The following is a 26,176-nucleotide window of genomic DNA, read 5'->3' as shown; positions in this document are numbered from 1 at the left end:
TTTACTTTAATTGATGCATTACGTTCAGGAGTTGTTTGCAACCGTTGCTGCATTATACCTTGTTTACCTTTGTTATACTATATCCTTGTTACCCTGGTATCCGCAGTCGAGTCATTGCTTAGCTGGCTTAGACCGGTAGAAGTCAGGTGATTTCCTGTCACCTGCGAGCTATAGGTGGTTACCTAGGTCTGCTTAGATGACTATGAAGTCATGGTATAACTAAGTGTTAAATGAAATTGAGACCAGACGGAGACTTGCAGAGTTTCGGACTGTAGTGTTTTCCGTCTGTGTCGATTAAGGACCGACCGTTGTTGGGCCTCGAGTCATGTTGAACGCATGCCTTACATTTAGCTGGCCGGATAAAGTACCTTCCGACCGCGAAGCTGGGAGATTTTTTAGGCCGAGTAGATTGCCCGCAACGCACTATGCCGGAGCAGGTGTGGTAGGACACGGGGGGCGGGATGATAAGACCAAAGTGCAGTCGGTCGGCCCCCGGGTACATGTGGTTCCTAGCAAACTCAAGATACCTGGAAAGTTGACTCGGTGATCAATATCTCACTTTAGCGGGTGAGTGAGGTTTGTGTAAGAAATAAATCACCAGCTGGTTAGGAATCGATTCGAATCGCCATCGCTCCTGGATAGTGAGCACTTGACTTGAGTTACTTCATCCTAGTAATTGTTTATGGAACACTTGGACAGTTATAATGAATATGACAGTATGGAAGTTATTTAATGATCGTTGGTTATCATTATCTGCTTAATCACATGTTTACTCTAGTATAGGTGCAAATCTAGTCGACAGGTTAATAATAATTAACTTGACAAAAATGCTTTTCTAAAGGTTCTTGAAATGCTAAAAATGCTTCTTTTTGCAAATGAGTCAGCTACCCTACTATAAAGCCCTTCATAATCTTTGGTGTCATTTATTTTTGGTTATGTCGGGTAAGTCTAGCTGAGTACCTTCTCGTACTCAGGGTTTTATTCCCACTTGTTGCAGATGGGCAGATGTATTACGGCTACTGTATCAACTGCCTTTATCCTGCGATGGGTGATGCTTAGGACCATGGGCATGGTCATTCCTTACGTCTCGTCTGATGCTTTTGTTGGAGATGATCATTCGCTGGCACTATATTTAAACTCCGCATGAGTGTGTGTGGTTTGAACAAATGACTTCCGCTACTTTTATTCGAACTGGTTTTGTAATAACTATGTTGAAACTCTGATGTATCTGAGATCGTGAACTTTTATGTAATTTGTGATGGTGACCGCTAAACTTATTACGATCTTGGCTGGAATGGAAGTTGGTTTGAAATCCTTCGTGATTTCACGGACTACCGGGTTATACGGGCTTAAGTTTGCTAAATCGTCTGCTCTGGCGGATGATTTTCTTACTTAATTTCGTATAATTGGTCCGTTCTGTTACAAAGACCATGGAAACTAACACCATCTGTGCATCCTCGGGCTGTCCAAAAAATGTGGACAATTCGAAACAGATACGGTTATTGATATGCAAAGATCTGCATATTTCTAACCGTATCTCTTTCGAACGGGAGACACCTAACTGGGTTACGTGGAGATACATGACCAGGACAAAGAAAGAGTGGTTATACCTTAGGTGGCGGTGAAGTCAGGCTAGCGGGGCCATGGTGGGTCGGTGCAGTGGCGAGGCGACGCGGTGCGGGCAGACCTGGGGACACCGGGGTACTCCGACTCGGCTCCTGCAAAAAGAAAGAAAGAAGCAAAATAACATCAACTCAAAAATTTGGCAGCATCTCCCCTGAACGGTGAGGTTTCCAAACCTGAAAGAAAACCACGGCACGATGGCCGACAACCACATATATATCAAGGAACCACATGCAGCTTAATTATCAACTACTACTACTCTAACTACTACAACTACTACTACCACTACTAATACCACTACTACAACTACTAATACCACTACTAATACCACTACTACAACTACTAACTACTACTAACACTAGTACAACTACTACTCTAACTAATGCAACTACTACTACACTAACTACCACTACCACTACTACAACTACTAACTACTACTACCACTACTACTACCACTACTACAACTACTAACTAGTACTACAACTACTAACTACTGACTACTACTACTACCACTAGTACTACTTAGACTACTACTACAACTACTAACTACTACTACCACTAATACTACTTAGTATACCTTGTTCCTCTCCGCGGTGAGGCCGAGGCCGAGGGCGAGGACAAGGCCGAGGGCGAGGCTGACGGTGAGGACGAGGGCGAGTCGAGGCGCGCGCGAGGGCGAGTCAGGGCGCGGGCGAGGACGAGCCCACGGGCGAGGACGAGGGCGAGTCAGGGCGCGGGCGAGGACGAGCCCGAGGGCGAGGACGAGGAGGGGCGCGGCCGGCGCTGGGGCGTGGCGTGGCTGGGGCTGGGCGGGCTTGGATGGGCTGGCCGGCCGTGGAGGGCACGACCAGCGGGCGCGGCCACCGCGGTGCGCGCGGCCGTGCGTGGCGGGGCTGGGGCGGGCCGGCGACCGCCACCGACGTGCGTGGGCAGACGTGGCGGGATGGGGCGGGTTGGCCGGGCTGCGGCGGCGGCAGCGCGCGCAGCCGGGCGTGGCGGGCTGGGGTGAGCCAGAGCGGGCTTGTGGGGTTGCGGCGGCGAGGGGGCTCGAGCAACGGCGAGGCTCGCGGTGGCGGCACACCGAGCTGGGCGGCGCTCCTCGCGGCGGCGGACGGCGTGAGTGTGTGCGTGAAGAGTGAGAGAGATAAGGCGCCGAAACGGTTAAGTGTCTGAAGCCACTTTGCCGAGAGCCAGATCTGGGAGGCTCTCGGCAAACCTTCCCCTTTGCCGAGAGCCCCCAGATCCGGCTCTCGGTAAAGTTATTTTTTTTATCAAATTTTGTTCGAATTTTTTAACTAGCTAACTGCACAAAAAAATATTAAAAAAATAAAATTTATTATTTGCCGAGAGTAGCTCTCGGCAAACTGAACAAAAAAAATGATATTTCTAAAAAAAATTAAATCTTTCCCGAGAGCAGCTCTCGGCAAACCTCTTCGCCGAGAGCTAGCTCTCGGCAAACCATTGATCTAGGCCAGGTAAAAAAACAAAATCTGCGCCGAGAGCGGGCCCAGTTGCTCTCGGCAAAGAGCCTTTGCCGAGAGCAATCCCCTGAAGTTCTCGGCAAATAATATCCAAAAAAAATTAATAAACAGCAAACGGCTCTGGAAAAATACGAAATTTTGCCGTGTTACAACTTATGCTCTCTAATGGCTATACAAAAAGTTTGGAACTCCAAAACTAATTCGACCGTGACATTGTTTGAAAATCCTAATGGATCCTTCTCAACTTTATGAAACTTATTCGGAGATGTCTCAGATTGTAAGAATCATACGCAACCACTTGTGCGAAACATTTTCAATTTTTTACCACAGCCTCCAAGTGTGATACCATGACTTCATTGCAAATATCACAATTTTCCGACTTCGTTTCCTTTTTTAAGAATTTTTAAATCGTTGGGCGACATATGTTCGTGGTCTTCGATTCGTAAAATAAAAGGTGAAAAAAACGTCAACAAGATGTTATTTGCCCTCAATAATGCATAAATAGCATGGATATCATTTTCTACTTAATTTTTTTCCAGTGTTTAAATCGATCGCTGTTCAAATTTAATCGATTAAAAAAACTCCTTGAAATGCAATTAATTAATTATATATAGCAAATAATTACAAAAATACACAAAATTTTAATATTGAGTACAACCTGTAGTATGTCTATAGAGAAAAAAGTTTGGAGCATATGAAAGAAAAAATAATTTAATTGGAAAGAGTTAGGAGAAGAGAAACACATGCACATGAAATATAGAAACCACATTTGCCGAGAGCCTGGGAGAGGCTCTCGGCAAATATTTGTCGAGAGCGGTGCTCGGCAAAGAGTTTTGCCGAGAGCAGTAACGGAGGGGCTCTCGGCAAAGCGGTGACGCCGTCAGGGCAGGTCACGGCTATGGGCCCGCGACAATGTTTTGCCGAGAGCCTGATTTTGCCGAGAACGCGACCTACGGCAAAGGACCGTTTTGCTGACGGGCATTTTTTGTCGAGCGCGGCTCTCGGCAAAACAGCCCACTTCGTCGAGAGCTGTTGCTTGCCGAGATGTAGGCCCATGGCAATCCTGTCACTTGCCGACGGCCGGTGTTTGCCGAGAGCCGCGCTCGGCAAACGTTTTCTTTGCCGAGAGCCCGCGTTTTTGCTCTCGGCAAAAATCTCGGATCTCGGCAAAGGACATTTTTCCGGTAGTGGCGAGCCCTAGGGTGGTCGCGCGGAACGACGGGATCGCGCCATGTAAGCTGTTGTTGCTCGCGTTGTTCGACATGTGGCTCGCCGTGTGGGCCCCGACACCGACGGGAACTGCCCCACCATGTTGTTGCTCGACACGTCGAGCGCCTGCAGCGGCAGCGCGCCCATGGGCGGCGGCATGTCCGGCAACGAAGACCTGGTGGTGCCTGGCACCTGTAGGGTGTTTTCTATAAAATTTTATCTGGTCAACAGTTACATGAAAGGGTTTGGACATAGGGTGCACGATTTAAAAAGTTCAGGGGTGCATATTTTAGATTTAAGAGTTTATCGACCTAAGTGGTATAGAACCATAAGTTTAAGGGCCGTCAGTGTATTTAACTCAAATCAAAATGGCATTTTTATCCAAAAAAAAAAGGTCACATACTTTTCACTTGCCAGTGGGTCCAGTAAAGGTAAAGAGGCGGTAAGAGACTAAAGCCCCCTTTGGCACGGCTCATCCAAAACGGCTTCACCGGTGAAGCTAGAAAAACTGGGTTTTTTCGACTTCTAGTTCATTTTAACCCCAACTTATAAAACGGCTTCACACTACAGTGCCTCGATTTACGTAAAATAGATAAAGCCGAAGCCGACATAAGCCGTGGCAAAGATGCCCCCGAAGAGGAGACCACACACCAGAAGCTAGTGCTTGACCATCTTCTCCATGTCTCACGCGCCCGTCCAAGAGAGCCCGGTTCACATGCGCTTGTTCGCTTCCGCCTCATCGCCCCGTCTCCTCTCTCCTCCTGTCTCCAATCTGGCCTCCATTGCGGCTGTCCCCTCTTCGATTATTCCGAGCTCGCCGAGCCCATGGCCGCAATGGCGAGCAGCAGCCCCATGGCGATGATGGCTCCGGCTGCCGTGCTCCTGGCGGCGCTGGTGCTGCTGATGCTCAGTGGCGCGGAGGCCAAGTTCCTGGCCAACAACATCACCGTCGTTGGCTCCGTGTACTGCGACGCCTGCTCCAACAATACCTTCTCCAAGCATAGCTTCTTCTTGAAAGGTGAGTGCAGATGCTATCAGTTATACAGTTTCTGTATTGCCATTAACGGCCTTGATCGTTGCCTCATCCTGCATTGTTTTTTTTCTCCCCAGTAATGGTGGTATTTTTTTAAACAAAAAGATGCTGCATTGCGGCAGAAGACTGCTTAGCTCTGAAATGTGCTAGAGACACTTTTTTCTTACATCAGGTTGTTCATTACATGCTGTTCTCTGCAGTAGATTTACAAGTTCTTACATTGGCACGTTTTAGGAGGATCAGTATCTTTTTCCTGCCGTCCTTTTTTTTTGTTCATTTTTACTTTTTTTTAATAAGCAACAAGAAACTGATACGCAAGTGTGCTGAGTTGCTCAGGTGTTACAGTGCTCTTTAGTTCTCAGCATTGCCACAAGAAGGTTTTAAAAATTTTTGTATGTGCTGAGGAGGTAATAAACATTTTGCATCCATCTGCTATGTGGCTAATCAGGACTAAACTCTTCTTCAGCTTATTGAAAAACATGCTAAGGCACGGTCGCGAAAAAAAAATGTGGCTAATCAGGACAAACTAGGTTTGACAAATATGGGCATATGACTTGTTCTTTGGTTTGGCTCATTTCTGCCTCCACTCCCATAAGGCCATAACCCGCAATTGTAGTTTATAGCTTTTGGGTTGTTGGCTCATCCGCTGTAACCAAAGTTCCCTCTAAGAGCAAGTATAATAGCAGGCTGTAAGCCGACTAAATGATGAGGTGGAGGAGAGAGAAAAGGAGAGAGAGGAGAAGCGGGCTGTAAGCTTACAGTCGGCTTGAGCACAAGAACCAAGAAAATCTGTAAGAGAGACAAGTGGGCCATGTATTAACTGTAAAGAGCCAACTACTATATGAGTGGGCTAAGAGAAGGCTGCAAAAAACCTTACCGCCAGCAAGCCAGCTGTATTATTAGCCTTGCTCTAAGGCCCACTTGAAGATTGGCATACGTGTCTCACACACAAATTGTCAGTTTCCCAAATGACTTCAGTATCCTCGAGGAGCTCATTTGCCATTGCGATGTACTACAAGTAGAACTTGAGATCGAATTCACTTTTTTTTCAGTGACAAGCTCCATCGTTCTTCATTGCTTAATTACTTCATCTATTCTGAACAGCATTTATTCCCCCAAATTCATTATGCACTGTAATTTATAGGTACTAATACACTAATATTGCCTCGAGCTGAAATGTGCCTCAGTGAGTAATTGGGTGTCATATCAGTCGGCATGAAGTAGAGACCTTCAGAATTCAGACATTCAGTACATTTGTGCATATGAATAGTCATCAAAGTATTGCATGCCTATGACCAGAAATTCTGCAATAGATTGCCAACGCCTCACCTCAGATTACAGAAGCCCAGCTGGTGCCATCTATGACTTTCATCTTTACATTGTACTAAGGGGGTGTTTGGTTGCTCTTCCTAATCTTTAGTCACGGTCCCATCGGATGTTTGGACACATGCATAGAGTATTAAATATAGACTAATTACGAAACTAATTGCATAGTTTGCGATCAATTTACGAGACGAATCTTTTAAACCTAATTAGTCCATGATTTGACACTGTGGTGCTACAGTAACCATGTGCTAATGACGGGTTAATTAGGCTTAATAAATTCGTCTCATAGAGTACTAACGGATTCTGTAATTTGTTTTTTTTTATTAGTATCCAAACACCCTATGCAACACCATCACGTGACACCTCCTAAATTTTAGTCACTGGATCCAAACACCCCTAAGGGCATGTAATCAAATTATTTACTGTTAGACTCTATATATAGCTTCATGGACAGTTTTGTGTCTGATATGAACACATTTTCTTAAATAATACATTAATACTTCTACAGCAACGTATTTTCCCCCAAATATTTACATATAAACTCTAATAAATCTTTTTTAAAAGGAAAACAGTAGAATCAGTAGTGAATTTTACATTTTGTGGCGTGTTCAAAACGACACTTTTTCAGTTTCTCTGCTCAGAGGGAGTGCCGAACTGCCGATATTCTACTGTTTCCATCCCTGACAAATGGTGCGTGCAGGAGCCAGGGTGCTGATCAAGTGCAGCTTCAAGGTGAACTCGACGTCTTCGGAACTCGGAAGAGCTGTCCCTGGAAGCGGAGCGCACCACCGACCAGCACGGCGTGTACAAGCTGGACGTGCCCGCCGTGGACGGCTTCGAGTGCCGCGAGGGCCACGAGGTCCGGTCGGCGTGCCGCGCCACGCTCGTCCGGAGCTCCTCCGCCGCCTGCAACGTCCCGGGCCTCGGGGGCTCCACGCAGCACATCGCGCTCCGCTCCCGGGCCACCAGCGCCTGCTTCCTCAACCTCAACGCGCTCAACTTCCGCCACGCCAAACGGGACGGCGCGCTCTGCCACGGCCACGGGGACGGGGACGGGGGCGACGCGTTCGGCTCCTCGCTTTTCTTCTGGCCGCCGTTCCGGGTCCCGGGCGGCGGCGCCGGCGGGACGTGTCGTTCCCGTGGTCGTTCCCGGTGCCGGAGTGGCTCGTGCCGTTCCTGCGGCCACCGTTCTTGCCATTCCCGCTCTACGAGCCGGCGCCGTCGCCACCGCCGCCGTTCTACCGCTTCCCGCCTTCCCAAGAAGCGGCCTCTCGGCCTTGAAATCCATGAGCTTAAGAAGCTTGTCAAGATATGGTATTTTAGCCTTTCTTGCCAAAACTGATGCCAGTACTGGTGCTGCTCTGTAGTTCAGTGTGCTCATGAACTGATGAACATGTGGTCTGATATTTTAGTGGCAAACTGGCAATGGTTACTTGTTACCAGTGACGAAGTCAGAAAAAATTTAGCAGGGGCTGAACAAAAAAAATAGAAATTTTTTTATCTTCTCTTTATCTTAGCCCCTTCTACCTAATACATATATGTATAAAATTTTAAGAGATGGTTTAGGGGGCTCCACATGCCCAGGATCGATGGGGTGGGGGGGGGGGGGGGGGGGGGGGGGGGGGCTAGAGCCCCCTAGCCCCACCGTTGGCTTCGTCACTGCTTGTTAGATCGTCTTCTGAAGGTTCAGCCAAAAATGCCATATGGTTTACCTTTCCGTGCAGTAAGATTAAATTTCCAATGAATTGATCCACGTATCTTCTATCTCAATATTACTAATTGCAAGCCACTTAGAGCATGTACAACAATTAGTTTATAGTCAAGCTAATTAATATTTTTGATGATGCGGAAGAGAGAAGGAAAGAGAGAGAAGAGAGCTTGGCTCTCATGCAAGTACGAAACTGAGCACAGATGTAAGACATTGCACTATATAATAATAAAAAACCCTTTTGTAGTATCTCAAAAAAATCCTTTTGTAATACGTTAGCTACAATCAGCGTTGGGCGGGCATGAGCAGATTTGAAAACCTTGCAAAGCCTGTCTTGTAATCAAAACAATTTCTATCATAATACACGCGCAAGTCTTTTGCGTGATCGAGAAAAAAATAGAAGATAATTGTTGTATAACTTGGCTCTAATAACTTGACTTATAGTCAAGCACTTGGCTCTATTATTGACCTTGCTCTAAGATGCCAGTCTCAGTGGAGAGTTTTATCACATAGTTACCAAGATTGTCACATTAGCTTTTCTATTGGTAACCGTGCAAATTTGTTGATGTGTCATTGTATTAAATGAGAATGAAACTCTTTAGAAAACCCCATGGTGACTGGCCTCCTTGTTAATTTCATGAGTCATGAACTCATGGTAGAACTCTAGAAGTTATCTCGAATCTCGAAAAGGTAAAACATGTCATTGTTTGTAGTAATAGCCATTATTATTAAATCTAATTTACTTCTAAATTTTCCACTTTTGCATTTGCAATCATGAAAAGTAACCTAAATTGACCCTCTAAACCTTCATAAAAATTACTCGCATTTGCCATGAAAATTATCCTAAATAAGCCCTAAAATTTGCTACATTTTTTGTCAGTTTTAATAATAACCTAAAGTAACCCCATATCTGAAGCAAAATTATCTCTTTGCCATTATGAAAAATAAATGAAGTAATTTAAATCCCTTATTTGACTCTAAGTTACTCATCTTTGCTATTTTCAATAGTAATATGAAATAACCCATAAATATGCATGTAACTTACTCTCCATATTCCATTGTTAACCCCCCCCCCCCCCTAAAATATCCATGTTAAATTTTACTAACATCTAATTGCGGAGATCTAAGTGTAGCTCTATTGGTTAGGTCTCTTATGTTGGGATCTGCCCATCTGGTTTGAGTCTTCAATTATAGGTCATCATAGTTACTCTAATTATTCTTTTGGTGATAGACAATGTATCCATTTACAACGAGGTATTGAGGTGCTTCGCTAATCTTATGACTTGCCAACACAATTTCTCATAGGCGTTCATATCATGTGGGCAGTGGGCGCGAGCGTGCATGTATCTATGGGGCCACTCCTCTATCATAGGAGTTGTACCGATGCATTAATAGAGGTGTGTGTGTTCTACTTACGTCTCAAAATAAATTAACTTCTAGAGTTGTGCTAAATCAAACTATTTTAAGTCTAATAACATTATAGAAAAAACACAAATATTTATAGCATCAAATTAGTATAACTATATATGATGGAATATATTGCCATAGTATATTTATTTGGTGTCATAGACGATGTTACTCTTTCCTAAAAAGTTTAATCAAACTTAAGATAGTTTGACTTTAGATGATTATAGGAATTGGTTTATTTTGGGATGGAGGTAGTATATGCATATGAACACTTGTGTTTGCACGTTTTTAAAAGAAATAGCCAACGACAGAAAATAACATGTAAGTTGATAGTATTTTGATAGAAACAGTGTACATATTTGAATTGATAATTTAGTTTGAAGCACTATATCTTTAAGAAAGATACATGGCTACTATCAAAGTTTATCATTCTTTTATAGAGGACTTTCATTATCTTAGGGGATGAAAATCGGATGTGGACAGTACATATTATCTAATTTCAAATAATTAAAAAAAATCAAATTCAGAATATCCATATCTGATTGAAAATGGAAACCAAGATATCTGGATTAGTTTTAAGGATTTTAAAACAAATATGACATCTAAGAATTAGAAATGTTAAGTTTGTATATTTGTATTCATTAAACCCAATATTTGATTATGATATTAGCTTTACAATTGGATAAAACATTGAATTCATATTTGTTTTATTCATTTACATAAATGCTAAAAAATATAATTCAAAAGTAGAAAAAGTAAAGTTATATATTTATTCATTGACATCTTGTTAAAATCTTAACACACTAATTGCTCCATATAATGATTTTAATGTTTTCATTGACATCAATTGTAAGATAACATTAAACAATGCTTGTTTAACAAATGGGTTTTGATATATATTCGCTCATAAATAAATAAAGACCGCTCTTTTTAGCTCTAGAAGTGGAAAAGAAACAAAATTTATCATGGAACGTTTAGGATATGTTTGAATTCTGATTCTGAGGAATTGAGCGAAGATCTCATTTGTATTAGTCTTTGAGGACATTTGAATTTGTTTTGCAACATATATTTAAATTTTTGAAAGTGCAAATCCAATTCATATAAGATCCATTTCCATTGTACGAGCTGAAACAGCCGTTCATACCATTATAGTCAGACTGCAAGAGACGGTATGAAATAAGAGGTAGTATAACAGATGGTTAAGTTTCAACTTAATAGATAGAAAAAACTTTGTTACAAATTGGGGTGACCAAAGTTTGAATTGATAAAGTAACAACAAATGAGATGTGATAAGAAATGGCATAGCTCAAGCAAAGGTACGAAACTGAGCACAGATGTAAGACATTGTACTATATAATAATAAAAAACCCTTTTGTAGTATCTCAAAAAAATCCTTTTGTAATACGTTAGCTACAATCAGCGTTGGGTGGGCATGAGCAGATTTGAAAACCTTGCAAAGCCTGTCTTGTAATCAAAACAATTTCTATCATAATACACGCGCAAGTCTTTTGCGTGATCGAGAAAAAATAGAAGATAATTGTTGTATAACTTGGCTCTAATAACTTGACTTATAGTCAAGCACTTGGCTCTATTATTGACCTTGCTCTAAGATGCCAGTCTCAGTGGAGAGTTTTATCACATAGTTACCAAGATTGTCACATTAGCTTTTCTGTTGGTAACCATGCAAATTTGTTGATGTGTCATTGTATTAAATGAGAATGAAACTCTTTAGAAAACCCCATGGAGACTGGCCTCCTTGTTAATTTCATGAGTCATGAACTCATGGTAGAACTCTAGAAGTTATCTCGAATCTCGAAAAGGTAAAACATGTCATTGTTTGTAGTAATAGCCATTATTATTAAATCTAATTTACTTCTAAATTTTCCACTTTTGCATTTGCAATCATGAAAAGTAACCTAAACTAACCCTCTAAACCTTCATAAAAATTACTCGCATTTGCCATGAAAATTATCCTAAATAAGCCCTAAATTTGCTACATTTTTTGTCAGTTTTAATAATAACCTAAAGTAACCCCATATCTGAAGCAAAATTATCTCTTTGCCATTATGAAAAATAAATGAAGTAATTTAAACCCCTTATTTGACTCTAAGTTACTCATCTTTGCTATTTTCAATAGTAATATGAAATAACCCATAAATATGCATGTAACTTACTCTCCATATTCCATTGTTAACCCCCCCCCCCCCCCTAAATATCCATGTTAAATTTTACTAACATCTAATTGCGGAGATCTAAGTGTAGCTCTATTGGTTAGGTCTCTTATGTTGGGATCTGCTCATCTGGTTTGAGTCTTCAATTATAGGTCATCATAGTTACTCTAATTATTCTTTTGGTGATAGACAATGTATCCATTTACAACGAGGTATTGAGGTGCTTCGCTAATCTTATGACTTGCCAACACAATTTCTCATAGGCGTTCATATCATGTGGGCAGTGGGCGCGAGCGTGCATGTATCTATGGGGCCACTCCTCATACGCTCGCGCCCACTGCCAACACAATTTTTGAAAGTGCAAATCCAATTCATATAAGATCCATTTCCATTGTACGAGCTGAAACAACCGTTCATACCATTATAGTCAGACTACAAGAGACGGTATGAAATAAGAGGTAGTATAACAGATGGTTAAGTTTCAACTTAATAGATAGAAAAAACTTTGTTACAAATTGGGGTGACCAAAGTTTGAATTGATAAAGTAACAACAAATGAGATGCGATAAGAAATGGCATAGCTCAAGCAAAGGTTTGAAGTAAGCATATACTGAGCAGGGGCGAAGGTAAGTAATGTGTAGGGGTTGCCAATGCACCACCCAAAAAAATGTAAAAGCAATGAGATTATTTAAAATTTCACCGTATATGCACCCCAAAAGACATGTGTATGCACTCACAATACAAGTGTACCACCCTCTAATTTGCTAGCTCTAGCTTCACCACTAATACTGAATGCACAGTTACACACGAAGGTGCAATGAAAAAGGGAAAACTATGAATAGGTCGGCAAACATATATGGAAAATTCAAAAGAAAGATCGATTATTTAATATTTATGCTTGACAATACTCAACATGAACAAGGTGTCAACCGTCAAAGGGCCATCCTATATGCTCACAACCTATATCTATCCTGTTTGGAGTTCATGCTGGAGGCGTGCGGCCGTTGGGTGTACACATAATAAAGTGGGGTATACGCCGTATGATTGGCGTGGATTCTGCAATGGAGTTATGGAACTACAAAAGTCTGGTTCATTGCCGTGCCAAAAGCAGGCGTTACCCAATGCGCATGTGACACGGAGTAGGTACAGGTGTCCGTTGTAACCGATTGCTGAACATGAAGTTCATCTCTTCTCTTTTCTCCCGGACTCGAACATGGTACGTACTTGTTATAAAAAAGGGTATGTACGGCACGAATATGATGCTGCGGTCAAAGTGCAGTCTTTCCTGTGGGAATGAGAGTGCATGACTGCCAAACAGACTGAAGGGGCTTCAAGAATCATGCTTGCATTTTGGTTCCAGGTGTTGAACGCTGTAGAGTGTGTTGTCACGAAGCCCGTGGACTGAATGAAACCAATAAAACAAATCTGCAAGAAGCTGACGTTTTTGGAGCGTTGTTGCATTGGTGAAGATCAGAGAAGACAGACGTTGCTAATTAAGCTAAACAACCCTTGTGGTTGGGGCGTTCGACACCTAACTAAGGTGTTTGGATCCCGTGTAGGAGGTGTCATGTGAGGGTGTCGCATAAAGTGTTTGGATACTAATAAAAAAATAAATTACAGAATTCGTTAGTACTCCACGAGACGAATTTATTAAGACTAATTAACTTATCATTAGCATATGGTTACTGTAGCACCATATTGTCAAATCATGGACTAATTAGGCTTAAAAGATTCATCTCGTAAATTAGTCGTAAACTGTGCAATTAGTTTCATAATTAGTCTATATTTAATACTACATACATGTGTCAAACATCCGATGCGACAGCGACTAAAGCTTAGCCGAGGAACCAAACACCCTCTAATTGCAATCATCCACACAGCGTCAGAGAGGGTCAACCTGCAGCTAAATCTACTGCATTATTGCGCTGACGGCATGAACTGGCCCCTCTCGAGAGTCGGCCATGCTTGATGTCATGACTCATGCGTGCATGGATGATGGATTATCTCCGGCCCCGGCTCCTGCTAGTGCACATGTTTACCCTTCGAAACTGCCAAACCGTACCCAAACAATTGTACTATATGCACGTACTCCTACGCGCTACAAGTTGAAGTGTGCAATTATTCTATATACGCAATTATTGTGTACTAAACAACTATAGAGCCTCTTGATCAAGACCTTTCTCTAGGTTCAATAAAAAAAACATCCTCTCTCTCTATATATATGTATATATATAGAGATCACACACCCCCACCCCTGCTCATTCTTGACCCTGAGCTTGATTTCACCTTTTGCTAGCCGTAGCAGCGTACCTTTGCTAAAGTAGCCAAGTGCCCGAGTCTTGTGCTTGACTTGACCTGCCCATGGCTGAGAAGAAGCTCACGGGCACGGCCATGGCGGAGAAAGGAAGGAAGCCGGCGGGGCTCATCATGAAGACGCTGGACCGGTGCCGCAGCAGCGCGCGGAGGAGCAAGCCGGCGCCGCCGCCGGAGGGGTGCTTCACGGTGTGCGTCGGCGCGGGGCGGCAGCGCTTCGTGGTCCGGACGGAGTGCGTGAACCACCCGCTGTTCCGGGCGCTGCTGGAGGAGGCCGAGGAGGCGTTCGGGTACGCGGCCGCTGGCCCGCTCGCGCTGCCGTGCGACGCCGACGCCTTCGTGCGGGTGATGGAGCAGATCGAGGAGGAGGAGGACGCTGCTGGCCAGGCGGCGGCCGTGGCGAGGTGCGGCCTTGTCAGGGGCCACTCCGCGTACCGGCTGCTCGTCCCCGCACGGCCTCTCCTCGTCGGCCGGTCATAGTAGCCTCCTGGGAGGTCAGGTGACGATGGTGCTCGATCTGTCACGCCGATCTGCACCGGAGATGAGTAGTCGTGTGTACTGAATACTGATATGAATCGTGTGCAAAATCATGTACGTAGATGCCAACCGCCACAGGTGGTTCGTGCGTCGTAGTAGTTGATGAGTTCTTGAGCTCTAGTTTTTGTTGAGGATATTCTTATTGTCAGACAGACAGATTGTCGTGTGCTTTAGTAATCTAGACGTGTTGATGGCAATTGGCATATTGGTGTATATATGATGTATGTTGCCCTCACATGATGTAATTGCAGTTTTCCCTTCTCTAGAATCAAGAATGTAGCTCTTATAAAGTTTTATTAATCAGCTAGTGACAAATTCATTTCGATGAAGAATTTATTCACCATGAGGATCGGAACATATTGAACATTCCAAGAGTCTAGAGTTTCTGTGGTTCACTTTTCTAATTTGCTACCAGATTTTACAAGTAGAAATGCTACGTCCTGTAGAGCAAGGCTACAGTACTGTTATCAATTTGTCAAATCAAAGGATTATGTCTCATCGTCTTAAAAGGAGTCAATATTAAACATTGCATTACCTTGAACGACTTTATTTATTTATTTACAGAGAGAATGAATTCAAGCTGTATACTACATTCTTGGTGTTTCCGCCGAGGAAAATTGGAATGATAAAAGGCCTCCCGGAATATATTCAAGACGTAGTTGGTTGGAAGCCCAGGGCCGGCGAGGCAGGTTTCCCAGACCGTTGATTTCAATGGCCTAGTGGCCAGGATTATTACCTGGTAGGTGACCTGCCTGCCAGGTAGCAAACTAAACATGTCCTTAGTGACACAGCGTTTTTATTGTTCACAGCACCTCCGGATGATTTGTAGAATACTTGTAAAGTTACAACTCCAGAGCTTGCTTGTTCCAAGCAGCTTCATTTGATTTTACCTGATTTGGTTACTTCATTCTGATAAGTCCTAGATGCCCCATTTCTTGTTTTCTTTGATTCTTGTTACATCCTTAATAACAGCAAAATATTAGAGCATCAGTTCATCATGTTTACAAAAAAAACTACAAATAAAAATGGCAATATGAGAGAAGAGAACCACAGAAGCTATACTCTCTTTACTCGCAAAAAAATGGGAATATGAACTGATTATTCTTCACAAAATTTACATCCATTCTGAGTATTATAACCTGTACCTAATCAGTTATACCGTACCATATTGACATAATTAGATAAAACATAGGTGGCACTCTTTGAACATCCAAAGACAAACATAGAATAGTCATTTTGGTAAATTGTCTTCATTGTCTTTAATACATGTAATACAACATAGTTTGTCAATTTTCTAGCTCAATTAATCTCACAGCATGGAAAAACTAGAGGCATTAAGTTTACAGATGTAAAAAAAAAGTATTATCTCTGCAATTGTAACTTGTAAGAGACAAGTTTTGACTACAAGACATGAGAATAATATTGCAGATATGGACCTTGATACAGTATTGCTTCATCATTGTCAAATCTAAATAAATTCTGTTTAAATTATTACCCATCAGCCTTTGGAACACTTGGACCGCCAATGAGATAGCATCAACTTAAAATCTGAGGAGATGCTCCCTTCCTCATTTTTAATATTGAATCCTCTGGAGTCAAAAGGTTGGATGCTTGGAGACACCTTGTTTTGTTAGCTATATAGCTCCATCAAAAAGCTGAAGGAAGACTATGTAAAAGAGCTTTTGGTACCAACATAGGGCATAATTCAGCCTGTGATTACCTCAGCAGCTTCACAACACAAAGGGCAAATCTTGCAAAACGTTTTCGGAAGAGAAAGCAATCAGAAACAGGGTAGTTTGAAAGATGAAACATGCAGAATGAAATAATGTTTTTTTTTTGCGAATACACAGAATGAAATAATATTGCTTCTAAGTTACAACTCTAATGGAGTAAAAATACATAAATGTCTATGAAGTTTTTTGGCGAACTACCTGTGAATGTAGTAATTGAACCACAAAGTCAACATACATAAGCCTGAAGGAGATTAAGGTTAACAGAGCCGTTTAGGCCACAAGTGCAGTTTTGCAGACAAGTAGACAACACTCGGTGAACTTTTGACAAACACAACTAGGACTAGAAGCTCCCTGCAATACAGAAATTTAATACATTCAATGGTGAAATATAAATAAATAAAGTTTTGCAGCTTCAAGCATTGGACAGGGGTGTTTGTAACTATTCAAAAAGCAAAAAGAGAGAGTAAAAAAGCCTTCAAGTGAATGTGGTAGGGCAACAGGTTTAAGAGCCTATTCTTGTTTTATATTGCCAACATGTTTACAGCCTCAATTCGCAGGCACAACTAATAATCTCCTAAAATGTCAATCACTTATACTCGAAAGAATATGTCGATTCTACCCAAGAAGTATGAGCAGATCGTGAGTTACAACCAAACCTCTAGGATTTCATTTAGCGCCATGTTCGCTTGAACTACTTATCAGCCATGCTAAAGTGTTTTTCTCTCACAATAAAACAGCATCAACCAGCTTATCAGCCGTAGAAACCGTCAGTCAAGAAGACGTGGGTCTCCCTCTCCAGTTTTCGAACCCTCACCAGAAAAATAGGGATGCAGTTCCAGATGGGAAAGAGGGAACATAGGGTAAACTTCACCTAAATGCAATTAAGCTTACTATACACGCCGGAGAGTCTCCCTCCTCTCTCCGAAATCCGGTCTCTGGGCTCGTCGAAAGGGAATTTGAAAAGTGCCAAGCAAATGGGCTCAAACAGAAACCACCGATATAACAAACGGCCCAGACCATGGAGGCCCACCTACCTTTCTCTCGTGGCGCGGCCCAAGTGGCATCGCCTAAACCCTAATCCCGGCACCGGACGGCCGAGACCGTCCCGCTTGCTTCTTCACCTCGCATCTGACGGCCAGGCTGCGTCCAGCTCGGCGCGAGTCATCCTTTATAGAACCACCTCTCAGCCACCAAGCGCCAGTCGCCGCCTCCTCCCCCTCCCTCGCGTCGCCGTCGTCTCCCGTTCGGAACGCCAAGCTCCCCTACGGCGAAATGGTGCGTGCGGTCTCGCCCCCGATCTCCCTCTTGCGCTTTTGGATTCCCACTGATCCACTCTCTTCTATTTGAAAAAAAAACTGGGATTTTCGGGATATTTTTGGTTATGTTTCAATCTTGTTTCGTGGATCTTGGGGGCACATGCTTATGATGCTTATGTTCTTGTAATTTTGGGATTGTAATTTTCTGATGTTAACTTGCTGAAAATCTGCGTATGATTCGTGTAATGTGCTAAGAGTTCGACTTACAAATCTGCAGGCCCCGAAGCGAGGTGGCAGGGCGCCGGTGCCGGCCAAGAAGAAGACGGTATGTATTGCGCTTTCCCGTGTTCTTGCACGAGATGTGTGCGGCGCCATGGTTGGAATGCGTGGTCTGACTGTGTTGGGTTTGGCTGGGTGCAGGATAAAGTTGTGAACCCTCTGTTCGAGAAGAGGCCGAAGCAGTTCGGCATCGGCGGCGCGTTGCCGCCCAAGAAGGACCTGCACCGGTTCGTCAAGTGGCCCAAGGTCGTGCGCATCCAGCGCCAGCGCCGCATCCTCAAGCAGCGCCTCAAGGTGCCACCGGCGCTCAACCAGTTCACCCGCACCCTCGACAAGAACCTCGGTATGAACACCACTCACCCCTCTTGTTTACTGAGTGCTAGGTTGCTAGCATCGGACATAGGAAGTTCAATGCAAGGAACAGTAGAAGTATAACCTTTTAAAGGAGTCTTGATTTGATGCGGAAAACTTGTTCTATGTCAGTTGCACAGTGGATTAATACCGAACTGTATTGATGTAGACAACTATGCATCTTAAGCTACTGTTGTCTTGCATATTTCGACCATATTGTGTTAGGGTTACCATTTATATGTTTGGCTACGTTAATTAGGGCAGGAGGCTTTCCATGAGTCTATTAGGATCTGGCCTCTAGTGTTGCATTGGGCCATAAGAATGTTCAGTCGCCAGTAGCCTGTCTAGTCATGCCTCTGGTATTCACCTGTAAACTTGTCGGAACATCTACTAAAATTAGTGGATACCATATCACCTATCAGGGAATCAGTAGACACTGAATGCTTCATGTGTTCTGGTTTAAGTTTACTGCCAGCTATGTTTGAACTATGCTGTTCCTGGAATTATGCCTTATCTCTTTAATTTCTATAATGGTATAAGCTATTATCCATTTGTCAGACTATATATTTTGGGGTTTGAAATTTATGATGTGAAATGTTTGCAGCTACCAACTTGTTTAAGATGCTTCTCAAGTACCGGCCTGAAGACAAGGCTGCCAAGAAGGAGAGGCTTCTGAAGAGGGCTCAGGCTGAGAGTGAAGGAAAAACTGTTGAGGCCAAGAAACCAATCGTTGTTAAGTATGGCCTTAACCATGTGACTTACCTCATTGAGCAGGTATGGACTTCGGCACTTCTTTATTTCACTTGTATTACTTGGTATAGTCAAGGTATCCAACAATTTCGTGGCAACAAACAATGTTATTGACTGAATGTATGAATTTCTGCAGAACAAGGCTCAGCTTGTTGTCATTGCTCATGATGTTGATCCGATTGAACTGGTTGTGTGGCTTCCAGCCCTGTGCAGGAAGATGGAGGTCCCTTACTGCATTGTTAAAGGAAAGGCTCGCCTTGGCTCGGTATGTTTTATGCCTGTGCTGTTTTGAACTTGCTAAATCTATCGAGGCATCTGAAATAATAAGGCTCACTCTATGGTATATACAGATTGTTCACAAGAAGACTGCATCAGTCTTGTGTCTGACCACTGTCAAGAACGAGGACAAGCTTGAGTTCAGCAAGATCTTGGAGGCTATTAAGGTGTGAAAATATGACATATATTGCAGTATATTCTTGATACCATGTAGTTATGCATCCCCTGATGAGCTGATTCTGAAAATGTACCCTGCAGGCCAACTTCAACGACAAATTCGATGAGGTGAGGAAGAAGTGGGGAGGTGGCATCATGGGCTCCAAGTCGCAGGCCAAGACCAAGGCCAGGGAAAAGCTGCTTGCCAAGGAGGCTGCGCAGCGGATGACCTAGATTATCCACCGGCCCTGTAGGTTGACTCGGAAGAACTGAGTAGCATTGTGCACTCGTATTGTGGTTTTCTGAATCAAGTTTCATATGTTTCTGTCCACCGGACTGTGTTTAGAAACTTTGTGCAAGACAGAGTTTACAGTGTTTATGCGATGTCTCACCAAGTATATCATTTGCGCCCCAGGCAGCCTTGCTTTTATTTGCCTAAGAACAACTCCAATAGTCTCCGTATATCTTTATATATTGATAGAGAGAGATTTTGGTGAAAAAATGGCCTATAACAGCTTCTTTAATTAGATTTTAAAATATTGCCATCTTTTTATGGCTGTTTGGAAGCAAATGACTTTTCAAATGAGGATTTAGAGTGAGTTTAATAAAGACATGCTCTAAGCATTGAAGTCTTTTCTTTTCTGATGTTGTGGCATCCCGCATTCGTGCTGTTATGCTGGTGATAGCGTTCTCAACTTCCCATGGTATTGCCTCTGCAAAATCTTTTGTCGACAAACGAGTTCTTTTTTCATTTTTAGCTTCTGTAATTGCATTGGAGGTAACATTGATCTTTATTCTTTATATAAACTGGTAATAATAACGAATGGTGAAAGAACCAGTAACTAGACAATGGACCTGGCCGTTTTGGATTGCTGGGCTGGTCTGTCTCCCGTTGCCCGATAGCCTCGATACCCATCACTCTCACTACTCTCACTTTTCGGAAAGGCCGTGTTCGTTTGAATTTATCAGCCGACTTATCAGCCGAGCTATAGTATTTTTCTTTTCCAGCAAAAACAGCTGCTTTGATACCGGCCAAACAGGCCGGTTCCGTGCGCTGTAAACCCGCAAAACCGCTTGATTCCAGTGAAGCTCCGCGGAGGAGACGGGCAAAGCTTGTGTTCTCCCGGACCGCGTCCAAGGCCAGCTCTCGACGCGCCTCCTCCCAGATCCGCCCATCCTCTTCAGCCGGACCTCTCGCGCTGCAGGCTTCGTCGTCTTCCTCTGTCCGTCCGGTAGGGAGAGTGGGAGTGTCTGTTCTGTTCTGCAGAATCTTTATCTTGCCAATTTAGTACACGGTCTCTTTACCTGCGGGTAGTTACAATTATAATTAGGCACGGTCTAATTTGATTGCATTGTGATTGTGCCAGTGAGACAATGGGGGCGACGAGCCTCGGATTGGATGCCTTCTTGCTAGTCATCTGCCTCGTGCCTTTCTTGCACAATGCCGCGGCTATCCGCTTCGTGATCGACAGGGAGGAGTGCTTCTCCCATAATGTCGACTACCAAGGGGATACGGTCCACGTATCCTTCGTTGTCATCAAGGCGAACACGCCGTGGCATTATACCCAGGACGGCGTCGATCTTGTGGTATGGCATCTCTTCCACCCTTCTCTCTCTACCGTACCCAGCAGCTTTAGAAACTGTGGTAAAAGTTTGCCTGCTTTCGGGCTTACAGTTATGTCAGTTGTTTGACAGTTAGTTAAAACATTCAGCATAATAAATCAGAAATAACAAGGTGGGCACAGAATGTATTTGAAATCCTATCATCCATTCGGTGTCACAACTCACAAGTTCAACTTACTAGCTCAACTCATTTGCTTCTTAGTTGTAACCAGATTTTACTTTTGCAGTGAGTAGTCAAGCTCTAGCATTAGATTTTATTACTCTTTTCAGGAAGCAACCTTCTATTTTTAAGGTTGGAATCAGTTAACCGGTTGGGATTGGTTGGTTACCAGTTATTGTACTCATCCTTTTTTCCTCAGAGTAGAGTAGTTAGGATTGATTTCCATCAAATTAGTAGTTTGTTTTGTATGTTAGCCGATGTATATCTAATTAGTTAAGCAGAATGGACAGAGATCTCATCTGATTGGTGTATGCTGAGGCGTCCCTGATTTAATATTATTAAGCACGAACGCATGATGCATTCAGATAAATTGTTTTGGTGTTTCATATGTGTTAATTCATTACCTTTTCATTCAGATTACTTTATACGGAGTAATACAGAAGCAATTCATTACCTTTTCTGTTAAGTAAGCAATTTATCATTATTGGCCACATCCACAACAAAGCTGATTCGATCTTGATTTATGGCAGGTTAAAAATCCTACAGGTGATCAAATCTATGATTCTCGTGACAAGACTAGTGATAAGTTTGAATTCATAGTTCAAAAGAGAGGCGTTCATCGCTTCTGCTTCACTAATAAGTCACCGTATCATGAAACTGTGGACTTCGATGTGCATGTTGGCCATTTTTCATATTTCGAACAGTATGCTAAAGATGGTATGGCTTGAGTTTCCGTATCCTTCTTTTAAGTTGTGTAGCAAGCAAAATGTTTGGTGATCCCAATCCTTGTGCAAAAAATGCAGAGCATTTTGGTCCTTTATTTGAACAAATCGCGAAGTTGGATGAAGCCCTCTATAACATTCAGTTCGAACAGCATTGGCTTGAGGACCAAACAGACCGCCAAGCAATATGTAAGCCACTCTTGTCACGCTCTCTTGTCGAAATACTAACGAGTTATAATATGTTATCCTTTCTATCGCCCTTTTCAAATACGTACATAGTCAATGCCTCATCAGAAAAGGATTTAGCGTCTGATTGGTTGACTACCAAAATTTGCCATGCCCAAGATTTGGCAAGAAAAAGTTACCAAAACTAGGGCAAAAATATTTGCCATGAATTTGGCATGCAAATTGTGAGGTATTGGCAAATTTTGGTACCAAACCAAATGACTGCCAAAATTTTGGCTTGCCTAAGTTTTGGCAACCAAATTTTGGCTACCAACCAATCAGGCTCTTAGTTCCTAAAAGGGACTCTTGATCGTTTACCCTGATCAACATGTTCAGCCTGCAATTCAAGCATAAGCAGTCCCCTGAGCATAAGGTTGCACATCCATGTTCAGCTAGAGTTGCTGCATATTAACAAATTGGGGAGGCATATCTAGTTTGCAATTTTGAGAACCCTAATGTATTCTTGTTCTCCACTAATAAGCTCCATGGGAACATGAGAATGCATGCCCAATCCTTTTGTGTAAACCTCACGTTTGGTCAGAGCTCTTCCGGTGCATAGTATTTGTTTCCATGACTTATGAGCTACCAGTTCCCAATTGGGCCTGTTCGCCTGGTATTAAAGCTGGCTGATAAGCCGGCTGAAGCTGATTTGTTGTGAGAGAAAAATACTGTAGATTCTAGCTGATAAGCCGGCTGATAAGTTCAAACCTAAACGTGCAATGTCTTCCTTCCATATCATGATGCAGTAAACGAGAACATGAGCAGGAGGACAGTTCACAAGGCACTCTTTGAATCAGCTGGCCTTGTTGCAGCCAGCGTTGTGCAGGTCTACCTCATGCGCCGCCTCTTCGAGCGTAAGCTGGGGAGTTCTAGGGTCTAATTCTGTGGTAGTAGCTCTCCTTTTCCTCGTTAACAAAACGGTTCTCTGAACTGCATTGTATAGTTGCGAGATTCAGTACATCCTGTATGCGTGTTGATAAATACTTTGTTCCAGAAATTTGTAATCCAATTGTTGACACAATATTATATCCTAGAAATGTTTTTATTGCACAATTCAACCTCGTGTGACAAGTAACAAACTACTATCATATCATCTCTAAATATGTTTGTACCTATGTATCGTGGTGGCTTTTTTTCCCCCTTCTGATTTCTGAATCTGAAAAATAGAAATGTGTGGACTGTCTGAAAGGAGCACTGCTCCTATCCAAAACTGCTAGCTTCTCTGGCGCAGCCTTCATCATTATATTTATTTGACTGCCTGTAGTTAGGAGAGCTCGGATGATACCAAATCCAAGGAGGTAATGCAACACTGGTTCTGGAGAAAGATTTCATATTTTTTTTTATACATATATGTACCATAAAGTAAACAGCAGCCGGAGGCTGGAGCTGGAGCTGATAAAGTGAGGAAAGCTTACTAGAGCCGAGCTCGAAGTTCAAACCAGGCTCGCTGGAGTTCGGCTCGTTGACAGCCCAGCGGCTCAACCGGTCAGCCCTATCCCAGTTCCGTGTCCTGACCCTGACCTCCGGTCTCCGGGCACCGGCGCAGCGGCACCGCACAGGCTCTCTCCGACTCTCCGCCCTCGCCATGGCCACGACCGCGGCGGCCGCCTGGCTCCCGTCGACCGCCTCCCGCCGGAGAGTCTTAGCCTCTCCGTTCCCTCCGTTGGTGGCCCCTATCTGCATCCACATGCCGAGGCGGGCGCCGCCTCCTAGTACCATCCCCCACAAGCCGCGCCTCGTCGTCGCCTCCGCGCAGTTCGATTTCTCCAGAGGTACCGTACCTCACGTATTTTCTCTTCTCTTGTTGCTGTGACTCGCGAGGACGACTTGGATGCCATTATTTTCTTTCAGCAGGCGGAGTATTATTCGTAACTGCAAAATTAGCTCTTACCAAACTTTTTTTTTTTAAGTTTGACTAACTTTATAGAAAAGAGTAACAACATTTATGACATAAAATTAGCACTTTTTAAAAATACATTCTATGGTAAATTTAGTTATACTAATTTGATACCATAAATCTTAACTTTTTTTTTTCTAGAAATTTAGTTAAAGTTTAAAAAGTTTGACTTAGGAAAACTCTAGGAATCTATTTATTCACGGACAAAGGGAGTAGTATATATATCTGAAGCAATTTATTTATTCAACCTGGCAGCATCACTTGTGTGACTGTGTCTGCGTGTCGTTACAACTAATCCATAGATTGTGGTCGCAACTTGCATATCTTGAAATCGGCAGAGGGATTACTGGATCTTCTGAAGTCACAAGCAATCATCGATGCATTGTCAGCTGATGTATGCTGCAGGGTTCTGTGATTCCGTTCCATATGCATGCACTAAGATGACACTAATTGTGCTAGTATTGCGTTAGGTTGTCAGGTTAAGGGCCATTGACAGTCAACACCTCATGCCAGCAAAATGTTCGTTGGTTTGTTATTTCTAGCTTTTCTAGCACATCAAACACACAACAATCTGATTCTGGTACAATACTAAAACTCCCCTTCCCCACCCCTTCTCACCTCTCAGGATGCACTGCTGCTCCTGCACTCAGTTTTCAGGGTTCAGGACCAAGCATCAAGTATGAGCTGCAAACTGTAAAGAATGCTAAACTAAAATGCCACCATTTACATATACAGAATATTGTCTTGCCTGCTGACTCATCGTTGATTTTGTCCCTGATGAAATTATCTGTATACTTGTAAACTGTCCTCATGTTGGGTCACATATATATTTCTATGGATGCCTCTGTAGTCTTTATTGTCCTTCTAGGACTAGGAGCATGATATGCTGACTGGTATTTTTTAAAGTAATGAAATATATGTAAAATCTTATTCTGCTATTCTCTTAACACTACATATATGATAACAGCTGTTCAAACAGCATGGAGGGTCGGTAACGATGCCGTGGAGGCAGGAAGTAATCTTGTCCCAGTATGTACTCCTTGGCCATTCATATCGCTTAAGCTATCGTCCTCTTAGCTCTGAAGAAAATGTTTTTTTCCTGAAGCTTTGATCTCAAGAAAATATTCTGACAACAAGAAACTCTACTTCTGATTTTTCTTTAAGATTTGAAATTGGACTGATTATCCCCCTCTTATGTGTGACAGGGTTCAGTTCCACGACCAATTGCTAGGATAGGTGTTGCCTTTGCTGCTGTGGCAGTCGCCCTTTTCCTTGTTAAATCCGTTGTGTCCACTGCATTATTTGTTCTGGTAAGCAATCACAACATTTGTGGTATGATTCTCCTGCCATTGATGATCAATGTGCTGTGTTCAATAATGAATGACCTTTAGTCATGTAGTAGCTGTAATCACTTACTTGACAAATAGCAAATGTACCCTGCACTTCCAGTAACTGACATATTTACGAGAGCTAAAGGCCATCCATTTGACATTCCAGTCTTCTGTGGTTCAGTTTTGATGGTACTTGATACCACCAAATGATGATTCTTGTGGTCGCAGGCAATGATGGGCCTCATATATCTCGGTTTCCTGGCTATGAACCCAAAGGAGGCCTCCGGCTCTAGGTTGGATGAAGCAATGGGCGACCCATCGGAAGACCCTGTCGAAGAAGCCCGAAGGATAATGGAGAAATACAAGTAATGAACCTGCGCAAAGGTGTTGTACTCTCAGAGGTATGATTTGTCTGTAGAGTTTCCTTGCGATAGGGATGGATGGGTGGTTTTAGCACACTACACTCAGTGATTTGATACATGTAAACATATATAGTTGCACGGTTGAAATCGGTCCTTGGGACCAAATGAATTCTGCGAATCAACATGAGGCTAGCAACAATTTCATTCTTATATTATGTAGTAATAATTATTCAAGCTTTATTCATCAC

General features: G+C 43.0%; 5 protein-coding genes, 1 long non-coding RNA gene and 1 pseudogene across 6 annotated transcripts; 5 read left to right on the top strand and 2 right to left on the bottom strand.

Annotated features, from left to right (window-relative positions):
* Nucleotides 1-2,191: 2,191 nt before the first annotated feature.
* Nucleotides 2,192-4,472, bottom strand: LOC136548808 (predicted GPI-anchored protein 58). The gene is made up of 2 exons (XM_066540195.1): nucleotides 4,413-4,472; nucleotides 2,192-2,623 (listed from the first exon to the last, which is right to left on the bottom strand). Exons 1-2 carry the CDS (start codon nucleotides 4,470-4,472, stop codon nucleotides 2,192-2,194), a joined length of 492 nt encoding a protein of 163 aa, XP_066396292.1.
* Nucleotides 4,473-5,070: 598 nt separating this feature from the next.
* Nucleotides 5,071-8,073, top strand: LOC136552093 (protein DOWNSTREAM OF FLC-like; annotated as a pseudogene).
* A 6,052-nt stretch (nucleotides 8,074-14,125) lies between these two features.
* LOC136552091 (indole-3-acetic acid-induced protein ARG7-like) lies at nucleotides 14,126-15,052 on the top strand. The gene has a single exon (XM_066543639.1). The coding sequence runs from the start codon at nucleotides 14,319-14,321 to the stop codon at nucleotides 14,748-14,750; it is 432 nt and encodes a 143-aa protein (XP_066399736.1). The 5' UTR covers nucleotides 14,126-14,318; the 3' UTR covers nucleotides 14,751-15,052.
* A 419-nt stretch (nucleotides 15,053-15,471) lies between these two features.
* LOC136552092 (uncharacterized) lies at nucleotides 15,472-17,557 on the bottom strand. The gene is made up of 3 exons (XR_010782753.1): nucleotides 16,739-17,557; nucleotides 16,303-16,557; nucleotides 15,472-15,768 (listed from the first exon to the last, which is right to left on the bottom strand). It is a non-coding gene; the product is annotated as an uncharacterized lncRNA (long non-coding RNA).
* Nucleotides 17,558-17,710: 153 nt separating this feature from the next.
* LOC136552090 (large ribosomal subunit protein eL8y) lies at nucleotides 17,711-20,006 on the top strand. The gene is made up of 7 exons (XM_066543638.1): nucleotides 17,711-17,815; nucleotides 18,074-18,121; nucleotides 18,217-18,418; nucleotides 19,031-19,200; nucleotides 19,313-19,441; nucleotides 19,527-19,619; nucleotides 19,711-20,006. The coding sequence occupies exons 1-7, from the start codon at nucleotides 17,813-17,815 to the stop codon at nucleotides 19,840-19,842; spliced, it is 777 nt and encodes a 258-aa protein (XP_066399735.1). The 5' UTR covers nucleotides 17,711-17,812; the 3' UTR covers nucleotides 19,843-20,006.
* Nucleotides 20,007-20,698: 692 nt separating this feature from the next.
* Nucleotides 20,699-23,390, top strand: LOC136552089 (transmembrane emp24 domain-containing protein p24beta2-like). The gene is made up of 5 exons (XM_066543637.1): nucleotides 20,699-20,840; nucleotides 20,976-21,195; nucleotides 21,922-22,108; nucleotides 22,195-22,302; nucleotides 23,085-23,390. Exons 2-5 carry the CDS (start codon nucleotides 20,983-20,985, stop codon nucleotides 23,216-23,218), a joined length of 642 nt encoding a protein of 213 aa, XP_066399734.1. The 5' UTR covers nucleotides 20,699-20,840; nucleotides 20,976-20,982; the 3' UTR covers nucleotides 23,219-23,390.
* Nucleotides 23,391-23,764: 374 nt separating this feature from the next.
* On the top strand, nucleotides 23,765-26,172 carry LOC136549991 (uncharacterized). Its single transcript, XM_066541422.1, has 4 exons — nucleotides 23,765-24,110; nucleotides 25,203-25,264; nucleotides 25,441-25,545; nucleotides 25,795-26,172. The coding sequence occupies exons 1-4, from the start codon at nucleotides 23,924-23,926 to the stop codon at nucleotides 25,933-25,935; spliced, it is 495 nt and encodes a 164-aa protein (XP_066397519.1). The 5' UTR covers nucleotides 23,765-23,923; the 3' UTR covers nucleotides 25,936-26,172.
* Nucleotides 26,173-26,176: the final 4 nt, after the last annotated feature.

This window comes from Miscanthus floridulus, chromosome 4 (assembly GCF_019320115.1).
Source record: "Miscanthus floridulus cultivar M001 chromosome 4, ASM1932011v1, whole genome shotgun sequence".
In the NCBI taxonomy this organism is placed as follows: Eukaryota; Viridiplantae; Streptophyta; class Magnoliopsida; order Poales; family Poaceae; genus Miscanthus; species Miscanthus floridulus.
Note: the sequence above shows the minus strand (reverse complement) of the source record. Positions and strands in the feature narration are given on the sequence as shown.

Excerpts from the sequence above, each read along its gene's own strand:
- LOC136548808 (XM_066540195.1), bottom strand. The coding sequence starts at position 4,472 with ATGCCGCCGCCCATGGGCGCGCTGCCGCTGCAGGCGCTCGACGTGTCG. Across the intron at positions 2,624-4,412 it reads ACGTGTCGAGCAACAACATG|CCCGCCACGCCCGGCTGCGC; the intron begins GTGGGGCAGTTC and ends GGCTCACCCCAG.
- LOC136552091 (XM_066543639.1), top strand. The coding sequence starts at position 14,319 with ATGGCTGAGAAGAAGCTCACGGGCACGGCCATGGCGGAGAAAGGAAGG.
- LOC136552090 (XM_066543638.1), top strand. Across the intron at positions 18,122-18,216 it reads TGCCGGCCAAGAAGAAGACG|GATAAAGTTGTGAACCCTCT; the intron begins GTATGTATTGCG and ends GGCTGGGTGCAG. Across the intron at positions 19,442-19,526 it reads GAAAGGCTCGCCTTGGCTCG|ATTGTTCACAAGAAGACTGC; the intron begins GTATGTTTTATG and ends TGGTATATACAG.
- LOC136552089 (XM_066543637.1), top strand. The coding sequence starts at position 20,983 with ATGGGGGCGACGAGCCTCGGATTGGATGCCTTCTTGCTAGTCATCTGC. Across the intron at positions 21,196-21,921 it reads AGGACGGCGTCGATCTTGTG|GTTAAAAATCCTACAGGTGA; the intron begins GTATGGCATCTC and ends GATTTATGGCAG. Across the intron at positions 22,303-23,084 it reads AACAGACCGCCAAGCAATAT|TAAACGAGAACATGAGCAGG; the intron begins GTAAGCCACTCT and ends ATCATGATGCAG.
- LOC136549991 (XM_066541422.1), top strand. The coding sequence starts at position 23,924 with ATGGCCACGACCGCGGCGGCCGCCTGGCTCCCGTCGACCGCCTCCCGC. Across the intron at positions 24,111-25,202 it reads GCAGTTCGATTTCTCCAGAG|CTGTTCAAACAGCATGGAGG; the intron begins GTACCGTACCTC and ends ATATGATAACAG. Across the intron at positions 25,546-25,794 it reads CCACTGCATTATTTGTTCTG|GCAATGATGGGCCTCATATA; the intron begins GTAAGCAATCAC and ends TTGTGGTCGCAG.